Raw genomic sequence first — 18,640 nt, 5'->3', positions numbered from 1 at the left:
GCCCCTCGGAGTGGCTTGGAGGTGAACAAGTGGGAAGAGATGCTCCTTATCATCCTGACACCGTGACTACAGCCGTGTGTGCACCGATTTCCTCTCGAGAGAGGTGGCCTGGGCCTAGCGCCTCCCTTCTGTAAGCACCGCTCCTCTCTGATTCACCTTGCCGGAGCGCACACATCCAATTAGTCGTGACCAATGACCAACAGGCCCCGCCCCCAAGCCCCCCCACAAAACCTCCACGGAAGCAGTGTAGACGTATTTTCATTTCTTTATTAGAAAGAGGCCTCTACCCTATAGCCACCTCTCTCCTTTACTTTACACATTTTTCTTTTTCTCTTTTTTCCCCCTTAGAATACTGTACAGCTGACACAAAAAAAAATCCCAATGCAGGAAAATACAAACTGGCATATTTAATCAAAACAAAATCATATGAAATAATAAGCAAAGTGAAATGTCTGTCAATGGTTTTAATTACAGTACAAACAATATAAATAAAGCATCATTGAGTCATTGTGAAACAAACTTGCTGAATGAGGTAATATAAAAACGACCAAAAAAACCCCCAAAGAAACCAAACCCATCTCTGGATAAACCCCGAGCTACTCTTCCATCTTCTATACATTGTTATTTACAGAAACAGAAAAATGTGCTGAGGGGTGGGCAGAGACTCGGCCTTCCCTGTTCCCTCCGAGAAACGCCTCTCGGTGGTCACCTTTGACCTGCTCGGGCTCCCGTTCAGAAACACACCCATGGCCCCCGAGCACCCCGTTCAAGGTCACGGGCGGGAGAGTGGCGGGCTGTCTGGGGGCAGGAAGCGCTCTCGGAACCCGTGTGGCCGTGCCTGGGGCTGGAGCGGCCAACTCCTCCAGCCCTTCCCAGGGCAGCCAGCTCGTGGCTCCCAAGGCTTTGTGCAGTGCCCTTGGTCAAGGCCACACGGCCTCCCCCCGAGCACACGGGTGCTCAGACCAGGACAGCGGTTGCGGCCTCAAGAGTTTGATGTATTTTAGACAAAAGCCCAGTTGGAGGAGGAAACCGCTGAGGTTTTTCAGGGTTTGGAGAAGGCATTATTTCTAACCTCGAGACGTGTGATGTGCCAAAGAACAGTTTCTAAACACACCCGTTGCCTGTGCGCCGTCAACAGCCCGATCCTCACTCAGGTCTGCCCGTGCGCCCTGGGGCGGGACGGGCAGGGCGCGATGTGCTCATGGGGGCGGTCAGTGAGGGCTAACTCCCCGCTCTGCCTCCAGCTCATGCACCCTCGGGCCCCTCTGTCCTCTGACCCTCGAAGAGCCCAGGCAGGATGACCCTTTCCCCAAGGCCACTCAGTGGAATGTCAGGTGCAGAGCTAGGTGCACTGGTCATCAGCTGGGCTGCCCCCAGGGTCTTTGAAAGAGGCCGGTCACTCAGGCTCTCTACATCCGGGCGCTAGACAAGGGGTGGAAAGCCCTTCGACGTCCTTCGTCAAGCCTGGACACTCACCAGCTTACCCGGGGCATCACCAACTACGTGAGCTTCTAGGGGTGGCTGCCACGTCCTGTTACTTGAGTTTGGGCCAACTCAGATATTCGCTTCCGGGGCCATTGTGGACACCATCTGGCACGGGGAGATCAGGGCACACTCTGATTTGGGGGCGGCTGCTCCCATGCTCCGTTTGGAAGATCCCCCAAAGCTCTTACATCTAGGATGGTTCCTATCTTTCACCTGCGTCTCAAGATGAAGGACGCGGAATTCCCACTGACTGAATTCTAGACTAGACCTTGCTTGGCTTTGACAGGCGAGTCTCTATCCTACGGCGCCATCATGACCCCCGGGGGGCGTTCTCTGCAGAAGCCACACCTGGCCCATGAAACACAAGCCCCGAGCGGACCTGTCGCACCCCGATGAAGGCGGCTTGCCCCGCACGGGCCCCGCAGCCGCCGGGTGCCGGGTGCCACCTGGCTAGACCCCGAGCTTGTCTGTCCGCTTGGCAGGAGCGGCTCACGGCGGGTCACTGCTGGGCACGCCTGCCTCACCCTGCCCGCCTCCGGGCACCGCAGGCCCTTTGCATGGGATGAGGGCCTCGGACAAGGGCGTTTTTACCAACCAGGTGTGAGCCCCAGAAACAAATGCCATCCTCTGAGAGCAAAACCAGCCCCCGGCCCCAAATGAAATGCGGAAAGGAGAGGCTTTCAAATCTGCGGTCCTGAATCCTTACTTTGGGAGGGTGTTTCCCACACCGATGAAACTGAATTACTTCTAGAACTTGGGCATTTTAAAAATCACGGACTAAAACCCAGACTTTGTGGTCTCACGGAATCCCGTGCTGATGAAATGTCCCTACCTCCCACTCTGGCCCACACCGAAACACTGGAACTGGGACGAAGCGTCACTCTTTGCTCAAAAAGCAGCAGACATCGGAAATGAAATGGGGAATCCATTAATACTGCTTTAAAAAAACTCTGTAAGGACAGCCTTTCTCCTCTAAGGGGAAGAACATCTGTGTTTTTGAAATACGAGTTCTAAGCTGTCACTTGTCCCTTCTTCCTGGAGAGGGGGGAGGGGAGGGCCCGGCGGGGGCCTGCTGACCCTGAGCCGCACGGATGCTCTCTCCTCCCCAGCCGCCTGGCCGTTCTGGCTTCCAGGGATCACTCTGGGCCGCGGTGGAAATAAAAGCCTGACGCTGTTCCTGTCTGCTCGAGGGACTGACCCACTCCTTCTCTCTTCTGCGTAACGAAGCAATTCAACGTTTTGACTGAAAGGCGACCTGATTGAGATGCTTGAACCACGAAGGACCCATCAGGGTGCAGGGCACAGAGCAGGGCAGGGAGCCCACCCCACCCCTCAGGGGGCCAGGTGGAGAAGCCAGACCCCTGCCCCCGTGAGCCACACACCTGGGGGGCCTGGCCGGGCCACAGCAGGGGCGGGGCCCACACCAAAGACTCACTGACCACAGGCCTTCCAGAAGAAAGCCGCTTAGGATTTCAAAAAAGCAACGTTTCGATAACGGCCCAAAGTGAAAAAATCCAAGTCTGGATGCTAAAGGCCCTTATTTAGCTTTTTGGTGAAGGATGAGGGTGAAAATCACTTGAAGACAGTACTTCACAATGTGTGAAGCCCATGTTTGAGGAGGCAGTTAGAAATAAATTATATTTCCTGGGAAAGAAAGATGTGTATCTTCAGCACATTTCTATTTGAATTCCTTCCTGACTGCTTTTCAATTTGTTTGCTTGAAGGACATAAATACAATCCAGGGGAGTTCTAGAAAGTCATGCCGACCTTGTGGGGCGCGTGAGAGATGGAAATAGAGCAGGTGGGGGAGGGGGAAACAGCCCATGGAGGGGTAATGGATTTGCTTGCCAATTATCTTTGCCTTTTGAGAAGTTTTGGAGCCTAGATCACACTTACTTGTAGAAGCTCTACATTGGTGCAAGGCTTCTGAACCTCCCTAGGTGGCAATGTGGATTTCTTATTTCCAGAACGTTCTAAATGCGAGGAGGAAGGGATGGCAGAGCTGGAGCCACGGTGACCCGTGTCACCCTGGAGCACAGCTCGGGCTGGGAGCCGGGCAGGACCCAATGGCCGCCGTTGAGAGGGGAGGATGTGTCCACCAAGCGCAGGCGCAAGACAAGCCGAGCGCCAGCCTCAGAAGGGAGAGTAGCTCAGCGCGGTGCTTGCTCACTGTGCAACCGTCCACGCCAAGCAAGAGGCCGCAGGGCCCAGAGCTCTGCCAGTAAAGCGTGCTCTTCAGCAAGCTCAGCACCCAGTGTGGACAGCAGCTTCCTGGTGGCTTCTGAAGAGCGGGAGGCCTGTCTGAGCCAACAACCCAACAGGGTGTCGGACAGAAGGGGTCATCTTGGGCCTCAAGTGACCTTAGTGAACGCATGAGGGTAAGACTCAACCTTGCCTTTGCCTCCGGGAAAGCAAACTCAGACTACAAAAATCGGGGATAAACGCCAGGAAGTGGGCAGTGTGGCTCACCCCTTGGGAGCGGGGCTCTGTGGGCGTCGGGGCTCACAGAGAGCCTCACCCCTCCTCTGACACTGCTTCCCGCCCGCAGGGGTCGGGGAGGGCCCTGCTGGCTCAGCAGAGGGGCGGGGGGCTGGCGAGCCTGTTGTCCCGGGCTCCCCAGGGCGCCGGCTTGAGGAAGCAAGCTCTCCAGACCGGCGCTCTGGCTTTGGGGCCGTCAGCATTTCTGTTCTTAATGAACACTCCCATTTCCTGAGCATCCAGCCCTGGCGGGGTGTCTGGCTGGCAGCGATCACACCGGTCGGAAACCAACCGGTCATCGGATGCTGCAAGGCCACCCCCCGCAGTTTCACAGCTGAGGAAAGAGCGCCCCAAAGCTGGGTACCTGGCCAGGGCCACCCAGGAGGGGCCGCAAAGCCGAGGCCGGGTCTGCTCAGTCCCAGGGCCGTCCTTCTCATCACTGGATCCTGTTCTCCCCTCATCAAGTCAGTGACCGCTCCTTCACAGATGGAGAGAATGACCCTGGGAGGGTGCAGATGTTACGAAACTGGGAAGACTGGTCCTGAGGCCAGATGGCAGAGGCTGGGTGTAAGCCGACCTCATCAGGCTAGACAAAACTTCAAAAGACAGGTGGAACAGCAAGGCCCTGCCTCGGTGCCCGGGCTCACGGGCAGAGAATGGGCTCCTTTTAGGATTCTGGTCAAGAGTAATCCAACAAGAGCCCTCGACAGCCCTGGGATCAGCAAGCACCCCACTGCCTTCCCCTGCTCTCTGGGATAGTCACACAGCGCGCTCTTACAGGGAGACATGGAACCGCGCCTGCTCATGGGGCCCAAGACTCATGAACATGTCACTCACTCACCCTCGAGCTGCTCATCTCCTGGGATGACAGGAGACAGAAGGGGCCGGGGCCCCATGACTGGGGCTCTGGGCTTGGTGAGCCATCTTCTTACCAGGCCTGGGAGTCTGCTCTCACAGGATCAGAATCGAGGCTCCTTCCTCTGCAGGGCTTCTGCGGCCAACAGAAGGAATCCGGCCAGATGGGGAAGCTACCCTCCCCGGTGCCCACGTGCACCTCTGCCTACCCTACCCCAGCAGGTGGGGTCATGTTCAGGGGCACTTACTTCCGAAGAGAAAAGGCTACGAGGATGAGGCAGTGGTGTCTTCCGTGGGAGCAGAGAGCGACAAGTGGGCCGCCTTCCTGAGCTGCTCACTTCTAACACCAGCCCTTGTGGCTCTTTGCTTCCCCGCCTGAGCGTTAGCAAGGCTTTAAGATGGGAATGAGAGCATTCTGCCGGTGAAGAAAGGCCTTCTGGTGTGACGCTGAAATACAGGCAGATCGGCCACCAGCCACCTTTATTTTTGAGGAAAACCCTTGACACCCACCACCGCCCCTGCCCTGCTGCCCAAACTCAGGCTCAGGAAGGCTGGCCGCCTCCTGGCGCAGATCAACATTGCTAAAAATAGCAGAAGAGGGGTCAAGTTTTCTGAGAAGGAATCAATGAAGTCCCCGTGCCGGAGAGAGTGAAGGGAGAAAAAACAAAAACAAAAACAAAAAACCCCCCCCAAACCAATCTGGCATTCAGATCGTGAAAGGCTAAGTGAAAAAAGAAGTCATTTGGGAAAATATTATATTATAAACACATATAATAATATGTACACACTCATATACATCTCAAAGAGAAGCCTTACAAGGAATTCCGTTTTCTTTTCAAAACAAGGCTTCGCTATATGATAGAGCATTCCTATAGTGGGAATTAACTACAGTGAAATAATTTAAGAATTTCATTTATACTATATCTGCGTTCACTACATAAAGTCTATGCTAAAGGCTGTGCGGAGGCGAATGTGGATAGCTGGATTAGAACAGTAACGCGTTCTTCAAAAATAGGCAGACATTTTTTTTCTATTCACATTTAAAATAACTACACAGTGATGAAACACAGAATTAAAAATTGCGGGGGTGGGGGTGGGGAAGGAGGATTAGGGACCTGTTGTCAAGGCTCTCAGCCTCGCGGCTTCTGCACCTGCTGTTCCCGGAGCCTCCTGGCTTCCACGCAGCGGAATCAAGGTTACAAATGTCCATGAAACACTGACCCACATATAAATTCTGTGTAAAGCTTTATTTTTTCCCCACCTACTTAAATTTTTTTTTTTCTTAAAAAGTGAAAGAAGAGGAAAAACTTACAAAATAGAAGGTTTAATGTAGGAGAGTAAGGGACCTGCCTGGAGGCTGCCGGGCAGACGTGGCCGGGCGGATGTGGCCCTGTTCCTGTGCGGCTCCAGGGCCAGGGTCGCCTGCCAGGGGGACAACCCTCTTCTCGCTCGGACTTGTTAAAGGGCTCCAGGCACGGCCCACCCCTTCCTTTTTAACCTAAGGTGTCTCGATCTGGTTTTTACTGCGTTTGGCCACCACGCTGAAGGTGGCGGAAGTCTGAAGCTGCCCCACACCTCGGGGACGGCAGGTCAGGTGACCAAGTAAAGGAGATGGAGGGCCTGGCCGCCCAGGGAAGTGTTAGCGATGCCCGCGGGCCAGCCGGTGCCCCCGAGCTGTGGGCGGCCGGTCATGGCCTGCCTCTGCCCAGCACCCGGGGCCGGGACTCAGAAACTCATCCCCGGCTTCCCCACGGCCCCTTCCTCCAGGCTGGCAGAAGCGGCATCAGATCTAAATAATGCGAAATCATATGCCTCCTCCCCACCCCCTCTTCTCTCATAGGATCTAAGTGTCTTCTTTTTCTTTCTCGATTTTAATAAGCAAACTGTACCACCATCTTCTTCGGGTAGGTTCCTTTTTCAAAGCTGTCGATCACAGTAATGGAAGTGTTTGCTGCTGGGAGCGCTTTCCATGTACAATGATCTGTAACCCTCTTATCTCAACTAGTTGCACGTTATTAGTTCACATCCAGTTCAATTTATAAATTAACAGAGGTGCCATTTGTCTGTACAAAAATCAATGCATATTTATGAACTTCTTTTATTCAAATAGATTTTCACAATCTTAGCTAAAGACATGACACAGAAGCCTGGGGGACACTCCGGTGTGGCCTGGCAGTGACCGAGACCCAAGACATCCACCTTGGCAAAAGGAAGTAAAATATCTCTTAGGTTGGGGGGATGGGGAATAGCCTTTTATGCCTTTACTGAGTTTACTACATGGCCTCGAAATGTTATTAGCTTGAATTCGTGATTTCCTTTTGAATTTCTGACTTACTCTTATTTATTTTTTCCATTTTGTTTTTGCACCAAGGAGACTCCAGTCAAATGATACTCAGCAACTGATTTCCTCTCTTTGGACTGAAAAATTAAACAGATACTAAATTATGACAGTGAATTTAGAAAGGAGGGCTCCAAGGGCTCGAAAGAACATGTCTGGGATAATATGATGCTTCTAAGAAGTATTGCAATCACATCGTGGCAATCATCAGAGCGTGCTGCGTAACTACCTCCTCGGCTAATATGCTTTCTTCTCGGTGATGACTAATCATGTTCTATTAAACAGCGGTAATGCTGGAAGAACTCAACTATACAAGTGTAATGAAGCCGGTATTCTCCGTGGACAGATTAGCTACAACTGATTTGACACATACCATCATAGGGGCTTCAAACCTGACAAACTCTGCTTGCCTCTGATTTATGCCGTCAAGCTCCTCGGAGAGGAGATGAAATCGAGTGTTCCGTTTGGTAGAGGTGAAATGTACTGATGTGCTTAACTGCCAGTTAAGGAGAGTTACCCTTCTCCTTGCTCCTCGCCTCCCCTCCCCCTCTCGTCCCTGTCCCTTGCGCCGCGCTCCGTGTCTCCAGGCTGCGGACGGACGGGGGCAGGGGGTCCCTCGCCGTGTGCTATCGTCAGCAAACCAAGGCCCACTGGGAGCTCCTGCTCGTCGTTAGGGGAGTTTATGAAAAGGAATCTGCTGGGCAGCCTCCTGGCCTCCTCTTCGCCCCACGAGGACAGTCAGGTTTTGTGACTTCGCGTGGGGGGAGGGCGGGTGACCACCAGGAAGAGGGTGGGGACGGACGGGACTCACGTGTCGTGACTTCCGTGAGCGAGGGCGCCCGGGTGCAGCGGGCGGGTGGGCGCGCAGCCCTCAGATGATGGTGGGCACCCTCCCGCTGCTGTTGTTGCGGTTATTGTTCTTCCGGGACAGGTTGGGGGTGGCCATGAGCACGAAGCGCTCGTCGGGGCAGCCGTACTGCAGCAGGACGTCGGTGCACTCCTGGCTGGAGGCCTGCCGCGCGTAGGCCAGCGCCGTGTTCCCATGGGCGTCCCGGGCCATGACGTCCACCCCGTACTGCGGAGGCAACAGAGGGCCGTTAGGACCCCGGTGGGGGGCGGCACAGCTCGTGCAGGGACACGGAGCCCCGGGGACGGGCTACAGAGGAGCCGGAGGGGAGGCAGATGGCCGGGTGCACAACCCGCCCCACGGCGTGCTCTTTGAAAGAATGTGCTTTTTGGGGTGTCCGGGTGGCTCAGTCGGTCAAGCGTCTGCCTTCGGCTCAGGTCATGATCCCGGGGTCCTGGGATCGAGCCCCGCATCGGGCTCCCTGCTCAGCAGGAGCCTGCTTCTCCCTCTCCCTCTGCCCCTACCCTCCTGCTCATGCTCGCTCTCTGTCTAATAAATAAAACCTTTAAAAAAAATAATGTGCTCTTTACAAGTAAAAGCCCCTCCTTTCTGCAGCAGACCAAAGATAATTCTCATGTTGCTATTTCTATTCTGACTTTCCAATTATAAAACCAAAAAATAATCACTTCTTGATCTCGGAGGTGATTCCTTTCCCTTGTAGGAAATACACACGTAACACTAAGAGCACAGGAAAGTCAGCTACTACCATGAGATTTGGTCCGACCGCTGGCAAGTGCTTCCCTCCGCGCCCGCCAGGCACCTCGCAGCACCAGCTCTCTGCCACCTTCCATGGGGACCCGCAGTGGCCGAGCCCCAGAGGTGTGCAGGCTGCCCCCCGTGGCCCAGGCTGTGCCCTGCTCTGCACACTCTCCCTTCCCTGTCCCCATTCAGGCTTTATGACAAATGCTTCCATAGAAATTTAAGAAATTATTTTCCCTAGAAGAAGTTAACCAGAACAGTCTAGAAGAAGCCCTTTGGTAAAGTCCTACCATATCAAACATCGAACTCTGGGTCCAGTATTTTTGTGTCTGGCCAAGGCAAAACCACATAAACTAGCTGTGTCCTCGCTTTCCATCCCACTCCAAAACAAAGATGCTGGGAGTCTGTTGTAAAAGGAACAAGAGGGACACCTCCAGCCACGCTTGAGCCAGAGGGGTCATGAGAAACACGAACTCTGCAGACACCTTGGCCCCTGGCGGGCAGAGCGTGTCCTGCTCACCTCCTCCCTCCCTTTACTCAGTCCTCAGGGGGGTCCTCAGGCAGGGGAGCCTGAGAGCCGGGGGCCTCCACACCGAAATCCCCCATGCCCTGCCCGCATCGCTTCCCACCTTCAGACCTGTGACCCTCCACAGGAAAGATGCCCGCAGAGCAGAACAAGGCGCCCCCCGGCATCTCAGCACGGTGCGCGGCCCCTGGGTGACCTACCCAGATCAGGAGCTGCGCCAGGACCACGTTCCCCTTCCGGCAGGCCAGGTGCAGCGCCGTGCGGCCGTCCCCCTCTCCGCAGGTCTCGTTCACCTCCTCCCGGGAGCCATGCGCCAGCAGCAGGATGACGGCCCGCAGGTCCTCGTCGGCGGTGGCCCGCAGCAGGTGCTGGCCCAGGGACAGCTCTGTGCAGGGCAGCGGTGCCAGGAAGAGCTTCTGCTCGTACTTGGCCCGGATCCACCGCTCCTTCTCTTCCCTGCAAGAGCCACCACACGGGCGCGATCACCGGCAGGAAGGACAACCGGGGCCGAAATCCCCTTCTGCTCCAGAACCTTGGTGGTCCGGAGGCCTCAGGGCAGAAATGCAATAGTGGGAGAGGAGTGTCCTCACAGAGCACAAGGAAGCCCCCTGAGGGACATGTTTCCCAGATTGGGGTCCCGGCCCAGCAGCTTCAGCACCACCTGGAAACTTGTTAGAAATGCAGATCCCCAGGCTCTGCCCCTGACCTCCTGAATCAGAACCTCTCGGGGAAGGGGGTTTCTGACGCCTGAAGGTGTGCACAGAGGCCCATGGCCTTGAGTTCTCATGTGATTTCTTTCGGTTTTCGTGCAGAAGCCGTGGCCAGAGGAACCCCCTTCCTGCCCGAGGTCCGACACAAGGCAAGACGGCCCAGAGGCCCGCTCTACTGTAAGCAATGACAGCTTTTGGTTGGGATTAGAGGACCCTGCTGGAGTTCAGGGCCAGGGGACTAGATGGCCAGTGGGCTCCCCCCACCTGGGTGTGACCTGGAACTCTTAGCTCTCAACTCCTCATCCGGGCAGGGAGTGTGTAAACTCCCTGGGGTCCCCCAATGCTTCAGTTAAGGAACATCTTGTTACAGACCCACGTTTGAAACCACAGAGACCCCAATGGGGAGGTCTGGCAAAGACAAGCAAACTAACTCAGTTATGACTGGGTTTTGAAATCTCTCTGGAGACCTGAGGAAGGCTGAAGTGGAGAGCGTCAAGGTGTTTGGGGGTCCAGCCCAGGAGACAAGGCAGGGGGCCTGGGGCCAGAGCTGAGCTAAGGGTGCAGGAGGGGATGACACCAGGGAGGACAGGGCAAGGGCCTGGGGACACAGACGGCAACGAGCTGCAGCGGGGGCCCCTCCCCCAGGAGCTGCGGCCTGCTGGGAACATGCCTCCTGAACTGGGGGAAGGGGGGTCCAAGCGGGACAGGATGCTGCCTATGACATCTGGAAGGAGGGCTGGGCATAAAGAGGAGGGGGCAGAATGGGAAGAGAAGGTAGAGAGAGAGAGGAAGAAACCAACTGCAAGGTGTGTTCGTGGGTTTTGGTTTCTCAAAACAGGGTGCGAGAAACACTGGAAATGCCTCAGGAATCCTCGCAGCTCTGCAGCTCGCCTGGGGCGGAGAGGAAGGGCAGGAGCCCGGAGGGGACTTCACGAGCAGCTCTGGAGGCTAGCGAGTCTGGGGAGGCGAGCGCGCCGGGGTGGGGGCGGGTGGGGCGCCGCTAGCCGGACAGATGCTTTTTGATGAGGACGATGAGAGATGAAAGGACAGCCCTGCAGAGCAGAGTGACTGTCATTACTGAGACTTAAATAACACACTGCTTCACCACTGCCCCCTCCTAAAATCCAGCATCTCCCCCCTCCCCGCCCCCGGGAGAAGAATCAGGGTACATAGCTACACACCACACAGAATCACTTAGGGCCTCCTCGATACTCTAGAAAGAAAACTCATTAACCGTGACATTTTTCCTTCCGAAGTACAGAAGAAAGGCCTTGTTTACACCTTTTACCCGTGTTTACATTGCTCCTAGTGATCTAGTGTCGGGTTAGCCCTAATCTGTTTTTAAATACTTAGGCAAACAAATTCTTCCAGGAGTAAATCTGGATTAGTTTTGCTTCACTTCCTGGTACATGCGAGCGACCCCACAGTGACCCCCGACCCTTTTCATGGGGAGATTTCCAGGACAAACACTCGGCTACAGCTGAGAACCCACCCCACACCCCACACCCCACTGGGGACTCTGTGGCGGGAGGCAGCCCGCACCCTGTCCCTGTCCCTACTTGGGACAAAATACAAGCACAAAAGCAACGGGCAGGAGAAAGAATGCTCCAAACAAATCGTGTTTCTCATGGTATTAAAAAAAACCTTATTTAAAATGTATTTAACATACGTTGATGCATTTCATAAATCACCAAAGAGAAGGAGCAAAACGTGAATGCAATGAAAAGGGACAGTGGGGAAGGATGCGTCCAGATTTTCAAGTTCCAGTTTGCTAACTCTCGTTTTTGGGGGTAGGCATTAAAATCAGAACTGTTTTATTCTGCTCTGCTGGATTTTAATGCGCATTGCCAAATCACCCAGGGATAAAACAGAGAACCGAACACGGTAACTATCATCCTCACTGTAATTATCCAATTCTCTTTTTAATATTCGGATGCTCCAGCCTAAGACAGGACAGCCCGCAGCTTCTGAGCCCCGTCCGGCGGCCGGCGTGTTCTCCCAGGGAAGTGAGGGTGACTTTCTGGACTGGGGTCGGGTCACCCCACAAACAAGCTCACCTGGCTTCATGGAAATCGACACGCGTCTCAATGATTGTCCTGTTTATTAAACTGTTCCTTGCTTTTCAAAGTTGGTGCTGTTTACAATACGTCACAAGGACAGATCCAGATTTTAGGGAGCTGAATACTATCTTGGGAGCTTCTTCAGGAGAAAGACTCTAATGTTATGCGTGTGAAATTAGGAACAGGCTTTTGGAGAGCGCTCCTGCAAGGGAAGGCCCAAGGCTTGAACTCTTCACGGCTGGTCCACCTGCGACCCCCAGAGCTGCAGCGAGGTGACTATTACCAATAGGGTTTCAGAACCTCCACCAACTCAAATACAGGGAACAGGCTTGCTATGGGGGGCCATCCCCGAAGGAGCACTGCAAGGACCTGATGGGGACCGCCTCTTCCAGCCCCACTCCACCTGGTCCCCCCAGAGCTGTTTTAACGTGTGGCTTTTGTCGTGTGGTGGAACCAGGGCTCTTCACCAAGACTTCTTTGCCGTTCAAAAACAGAAGCTTCCCACGCTGGCTCCTGGGCCCCGCAGGACTGCAGGGCGCCAGTGTTTTTCTGAGACCAAGAGGGGCCAGAAGGCTAAGGGCTTCGTGCCTGCCCCAGGCGCACAGCAGCTGGTAGGAGCGGGGAGCTCCGACAAGGGCATGTGGGTCTTGCTAATTCAGGAAGCCGTTATCTAGAACCCAGGTCCCCTGGTCACCGCGCACCCTGGCAACCGAGGGGGTAACCTTCGCCCTGGGCGCTTTCCACAGTGGCCAAGGGTGGGACAAGAGAACCGCCAGGACTGCAGGGCCCTGGTTTTCGGCAATGGAGACGTGGCGTCTATGTGCCTGCCCTGTTCCTCCCCCTTGCAGTGTGGACTTCCACACCTTCGGGGACCCCCTGGGCCCTGTTGCCTCGTCTGTAAAGCGGGTAAGTGACGACAGCAGCAGGGCGGGCGCAGGGCCGAGGCTGCCTGTTTGGAGGGTGCGCTGGCCAGAAGTCGGGGCTGTTGGCGCCATCACGATGGAGCCGTACAGAGTCTCTAATGATGCACAGCCGCTATCGAGCATCTGGGAGCTCACCCGTGGGGGTGACACGTGGGACAAAGGGGGGCCGATGGCACGCGGGCTGTCAATGTGCTGGGCAGGGTGAGGTGGGGGCCCTTGGCCACGGGCCCTGACAAACCAATCGGCGCCCTGTGATTCCTCCACAACCTACCACGGGGTAGAGGGGCTTGGGACACTGGGCCAGGGGTGCCCGGCTGGTGTGAAGGACCCCGTGGCTGTCAGGGTGTCTGGGGCCAAGCATGGTTAGCCCCCGTCCACAGCCTTGAGATGTCTGATGTCTTCCTGGGTGCTACGGACTGAACTGTGTCCCCCCAAATTCATATGCCGAAGCCCTAACCCTGATGTGTCTGCATTTGGAGACCAGGACTCTAAGGAGGTCACTGAGGTTCAGTGAAATCATAAAAGTGGGGCCCTGCTCCACTGGGACCGGTGTCCTTACGAGACGAGGAAGAGACACAGGGATCTCCGTCCCTGTGAGGGCACCCTCTGCAAGCCAGGAAGAGCTCTCACCGGAAACCGACCCTGGCACCTTGACCTTGACCTTGCGGCCCCCAGAGCTGTGAGAAAATACCTCTCCGTCATTACAGCCACCTGCTCTGTGGTCCTCCGTTCGGGCAGCCCAGTCCGACTAACATCCTCGACGACCACGGTCTCCATCACTGTCATCTGGCTTCCGTGCCCACAGTTAATACACGAAAGACAGACACTCTGGTAATGACTTCTTTGCTACGAGAATATTCTAAACCATTTGCCCCCAGAAACCAGGATGCCAAAGCACAAATACGCTAATTGTTACTCTGATGTCCCAGCCTCACTTCTGGGATCCCCCGCTTGTCTTGGCCGAGCCTTTCATTTTCCCCAAGGAAGGCCAGTTCAAGAGCAGCGTGGCCAGCAACAGATCACTTCACCTCATCCCAATCCCCTGGAGGCCCGCTGCTCACAGCCTCTGTTAGCTAATGAGCTAAAAAATGACTTATTGGCATGGCCGGCCGTCAGCAGAAAGAAGGAGGCCCAGCTCCTCATTTGAGCCCCGTGCTGACACACCTTTAAATAAATCAACCGCACGGGAGCAAGAGAAAATGAGAGAACGGGCAACTAATCAGAAGAAAGACACTGACCCAATCCCCAAAAATAGAAAGAAAAGATACAATTGAAGGTGCAGTAGTAAACATTTTCTTCTCTTGCTGCCTGAAATGAAACCCCTTTGTGAGGGGGCCCGCCCCCTCCTCCCGCCCAGGGGCCCAGGAAACTGCCCCGTGCGTGAGCCGAGCCGTGGGCCGGCCAGGTACTGAGCACAGGACTTGGGGATCAGAGGACAGGGAGAGGCCCGGTCCCTGGAGCCGTGTGACCACGCGTCTTACGGGGTCTGCCGGGCTACAATGTGCTCTGGTCCTGCAGCCTGACAGACAAGGCGTTGCCACACTTGACCTTGACAAGGCCAAGGCTCCACATGTCCCCCAAAGACGACCCCGGGACACGTCCCACCTGCAGCCTGCCTACGTAGTACCTGCTAGACGGAAACAACCCCCCGCACCAGTAAGACCAGTAAGGCTGCGGGGCGGCTGCCGAGGCCCGGGAGCACTGGCGGCGGCGATGCTGAGGGTGAAGATGATGATGATGATGATGGACACTGGCTTTCTTGAGCATTCCCGGTCACACTGGGCGCATGTTACATGTTTTCACAAAGGAGCTACATTATCAAACCCTGAGCAGAAGGCACGTGTGATGGCAGAGTCATGGCTGTATTTTGAGAAATGACAAAAAGGAAAGGCCATTTCCTAAAAAGCTTCAGGGGTAAAAAGAGATGGGTCAGTTTTGTCCCAAGTTTCAGAAGAGGTCAAAGGGTGGACAGTCTGCGATGGACGGCTCCTCCTGTTTTCAGGTAGGGCGGCTGGGCTGCGAAGACCCGGGGAGCCCGGAGTTGTCCAGGCAGGACGGGCCACGGAAGGAGGACGCTGCCAGCGCGAGGCTGGGCCAGAGCGAGGCTCCCGCAGCAACCCCGGCCTTCCAGACGGGCTTGAGGGACCTGCTGTGGCCTGGACCTTGGTTGGGCCACAGCCCTGCTCCCTCTGCCCATACGGGGACCGGGTGGAGCGGGCAGGGCTTTCCAGCCCTTTCCAGCATGGCCCGTGAGCGAGCGCCCGCTGTGGCACCAGTCACTCCCAGGGCCTAGGACTATAAGCCAGGTGATGCACGGGGGGCGGCGGGGGCAGCTAACTTGGCGGATGACACAATCCAGGCTAGAGTCAAGAAAAGGATCAAGAAGGAGGCGGGGCAGGGACAGAAATGAGCACTGAGGCTTGCAAAGGAAAATGTGCATGGTCGGGTGGGGGTTGTGGGACGTAGGGCTTTACCACGGGGTCTGGGGCCATGACCCAGGGCTGGGGCCACTCAGCGTGTGTGCGCTGCACTAGGCTCCGTCTTAGGTTACGGGGTCCAGTCGTGGAGTGAGGGCCACTCTGCCTGGTGCTGGCAGGCGGTGCTCAGCTCCGGGGAGACATGCGGGTCGCTGATGAGCCAGAGGAGACTGGGATAGAAGTGTCCGGAGTCGAAGAATGCTGCCAGGGCAAGACGCAGACGGTGCCAGTGACTATGATGGCAAAGACCTCAGCTGTGAGGGTCACCTGCCCTCGGCAACAGAAGGGTGTCCTGGGAAGGGCTGGGCGTCCCAGCACCTGGAGCTGCCCGATACCGGGCTGGCGCCTTTCCAGCCCCGTGAGCAGAAAGGCTGCCGCGGGAGGCATCCCGCGTGAATCCGCTAGACCACCGCCCTCCACCTTTGCAGCTGTGCACCAAGTCTTGAGCACCTCATCCTTTCTCCGCCACCGTTTACAAGTCTGCGTGAGCCACGCGGGGGCTTTCGGGGATCGGCCTGTGCGCACCTGTTTATACACAGGGCAAGAGTCACTACTCAAATGGCTTGCCTCCGTCACCCAGACTAGGAGCGCGACCACTCATGTCACAGCTACTGTTTGGTAAGGACCTCTGATGTGTCAGCCACTGGGCTGAGCTTTTCATACATTATCTGGTTCTGACGACACCTGGTGACGTATGTGGGTCTTACCCTGTTTCTGAAGGGAAGAAGGTGAGCCCCAGAGAGGTGAAGGCAGCTGCTCTGGGTCCCCCGCCAGTGAGGGCCAAGCTGCTGACCCCAGGGGTCACCGCCCGAGCTCCTCCAGGCTCCGCTGCCTCCCAGACGAGGAGACCTGACGCCAGGTGAGCACCTGGGCAGCGGGTTCCGGCCGGGCCTGCGGCACTGCTCCACCTGAGTCTCTCTTTGGCCATCTCAACAGCTGCTCCCTCTCCGCGGGGAAGGGTGAGTCGTGTTACCCAACGGGACAGCGTGAGCCACGCGCTGGCATGGAAGTGTCATCGGGGTGAAACAGGAGTTCTCTGCTCAGCTCCCCTAGACGCCCCGCACCCGGGCCAGGTATGTAGCAGCCACACGCAGCTGGCGGCGGCCGTCTGGGATGGTGCACGTGGTCTAGAACATTCCCACTGCGGCCCGCACGGGACAGCGCCCTTCCAGACGATCTGTACTTTCTTCCCTCCCATTTTTCTCCTTACCAAAACTATTTGCCATTACAAATACAGAATGAACAGAAAGGAAACCACACAGAGGTGAGAAAAGTGAGTGCAAGCATCACAGATACCAGGACCCGCGACAGGAGTGTGGTGAGGTGAGGGGCCCGGGGCGCCAGGGCCCCCCAACAGCTGTGTCCCAGAGGGGCCCTTGGTCACTGTCAGCGAGGAGCCGAGTGCAGGGCAAGTCTCCCGGGCCCGTGGGGGGGACCCGGAGAGCGAGGAAGAGCCAGGCTAGCCCCCGTCCTCAGAGAAGTGTCATCTTGACGCGGTGCCCCGTCTCCACTCCCCACGCGTCGGAGAGCTGGAGGATGCAGCACACGTAACTGAGATTGGCTGCATTTTAAGTCTGGCAATGAGGGCTCAGCAGGCTGCCAAGGGGGAGCGAGGTTAATGGGTTGGATTCCCAGAAAGGGCAGTTTGTACCAAATCACCGCAAAGCTTCTGATCGGCTCTCGGCACTGTTCTGCGGAAGCCCAGGAGGTGAGTCATGCGGGGCACAGGCACCGATGCGGTGACCAGATGCCCCGTCGGGTCCTCGAGGACCCGTGAGCCTTGGAGGATCTGGGCCCAGCCTTCCACTCCGCACCGAGACTTTCGCTGGCTGCCTCCACACGACGCGGACCAGCAACGGCCTTTCCTGAAAGCCCCCTCTGCGTCAAGTCTAATGTGTTCATTTTTATGGGAACCCCTCCCCCCAAGTGTTAAAAGGCCAAGAACTTTTTTGGGGGGCCTGTCACTTGTCACATTGTTCTTTTCGGAAACATCTCTCTTCCGCCTTCATGGGCTGGGAGAGGATTTGTCAACACTGATTTTAAAGGAGATTCTGGAGCAGAGTATATGGGAGTGAAGGGCTAGCCTTAGTGGTGAGGAGACGCGCTCGGCTTCCACGGGGCCGGTGACAGTGATGGGAGAGGGAAGACAGGGCTCGCTAGCAGCAAGGAATTTCCAAAGTGTCTTTCTGCCTCAAGCAAAGCAGGAACTGGGAGGGAGGCACAGAAGGGGGGCTGGAACAATATGTTAGGAAAACAGGGGGCTTCCTCTCTCTGCAGGGGAAGACCCCGGCCTGCTGCTGGCCGAGCACTGAGCACTTGGCTGCCCCTGGCATGCATGCCTTCTCCCCCGGCCGCGTTGCTAAGGGAGGACGGCCAACAAAGACCGATGGATATTTATTCCTTAATTACCGAAAGCTTTTAAGAAACTGGCCACTGTAAATCCCGCATGCAGAGAGCAGGAGGCAACGGACGAGGATTTATGCTCACGGGGCAAAGACAAAATAAATATCCCGCCTGACTTCTGATCAATATTATGAGTGTTTTTGCCAACCTGCAGGGTGTTTTATGAGCTCGGAGGAACAGAACAGAATCATTATTAATTAAATAAAGTCAACTGTATTAGGCTTATTACTTCTTTGAGTCACAGGTAAGGGTGCCCAGCTGCAGGTGTTGGGGGTGGGCGGCTCTGTGGGCAGGTGCCACCCCGGGCAGCCCAGGAGGCGGGAGCACGCGCTAAGGTGCTCTGCATGCCCGGTGCACGCTGGCTCAGGCCCGCTTCGACCCAGAGGCCAGTGGATGAGAGTGCTGGTCCCCATGGGCAGAGCAGGGTCTCACCCCCACACCTCAGTCCGGGGTTCAGGCTGAGTCCTGCAGCCCCTGTGGCTTTGCTTTCATTAGCACTGGGCACCTGCCAACACCCGTCTGTTCGGAACCCGGCCAGGCTGAGCAGAAATATACTCTGGGCTACAAGCAACAGGGCAGATACAACATCATCCCTCTCAAGTTTTGGGACAACCTGCAGGGATTCTCCTTGGAAATCTCAGCGTAGGCATAAAGGAGATGTGAGGCCAGGTCACAAGCTCAAGTTGGCCTGGGAAGGGGGAAACATTTGGCTAATTACAGACCTGACCCAGCTCAATCCTCACAACCTGTTGGTTGTCTACGATGGGCCAGGCAGTCAC

General features: G+C 56.0%; 1 protein-coding gene across 13 annotated transcripts in view; it reads right to left on the bottom strand.

The window, feature by feature from the left end:
- Positions 1-247: 247 nt before the first annotated feature.
- The window catches only part of AGAP1 (ArfGAP with GTPase domain, ankyrin repeat and PH domain 1), a 524,718-nt gene continuing 506,325 nt past the window's right edge, over positions 248-18,640 (bottom strand). For 8 of the 13 annotated variants that reach the window (XM_078071496.1, XM_078071497.1, XM_078071498.1 and 5 more), the window contains 2 exons: positions 9,489-9,744; positions 6,903-8,231 (listed from right to left, as the gene is read on the bottom strand). In XM_078071496.1, the coding sequence (XP_077927622.1) occupies positions 8,028-8,231; positions 9,489-9,744 (460 nt within the window). In that variant the 3' untranslated portion in view covers positions 6,903-8,027. Of the gene's footprint in view, positions 8,232-9,488; positions 9,745-18,640 lie in introns of all 13 variants that reach the window. The other 5 variants (XM_078071488.1, XM_078071494.1, XM_078071495.1 and 2 more) reach the window with 1 other exon arrangement.

The sequence above is a fragment of the Halichoerus grypus genome, chromosome 4 (assembly GCF_964656455.1).
Source record: "Halichoerus grypus chromosome 4, mHalGry1.hap1.1, whole genome shotgun sequence".
Classification (NCBI taxonomy): Eukaryota; Metazoa; Chordata; class Mammalia; order Carnivora; family Phocidae; genus Halichoerus; species Halichoerus grypus.
The sequence above is the reverse complement of the archived record's forward strand: the minus strand, read 5'-3'. Positions and strand labels throughout refer to the sequence as shown.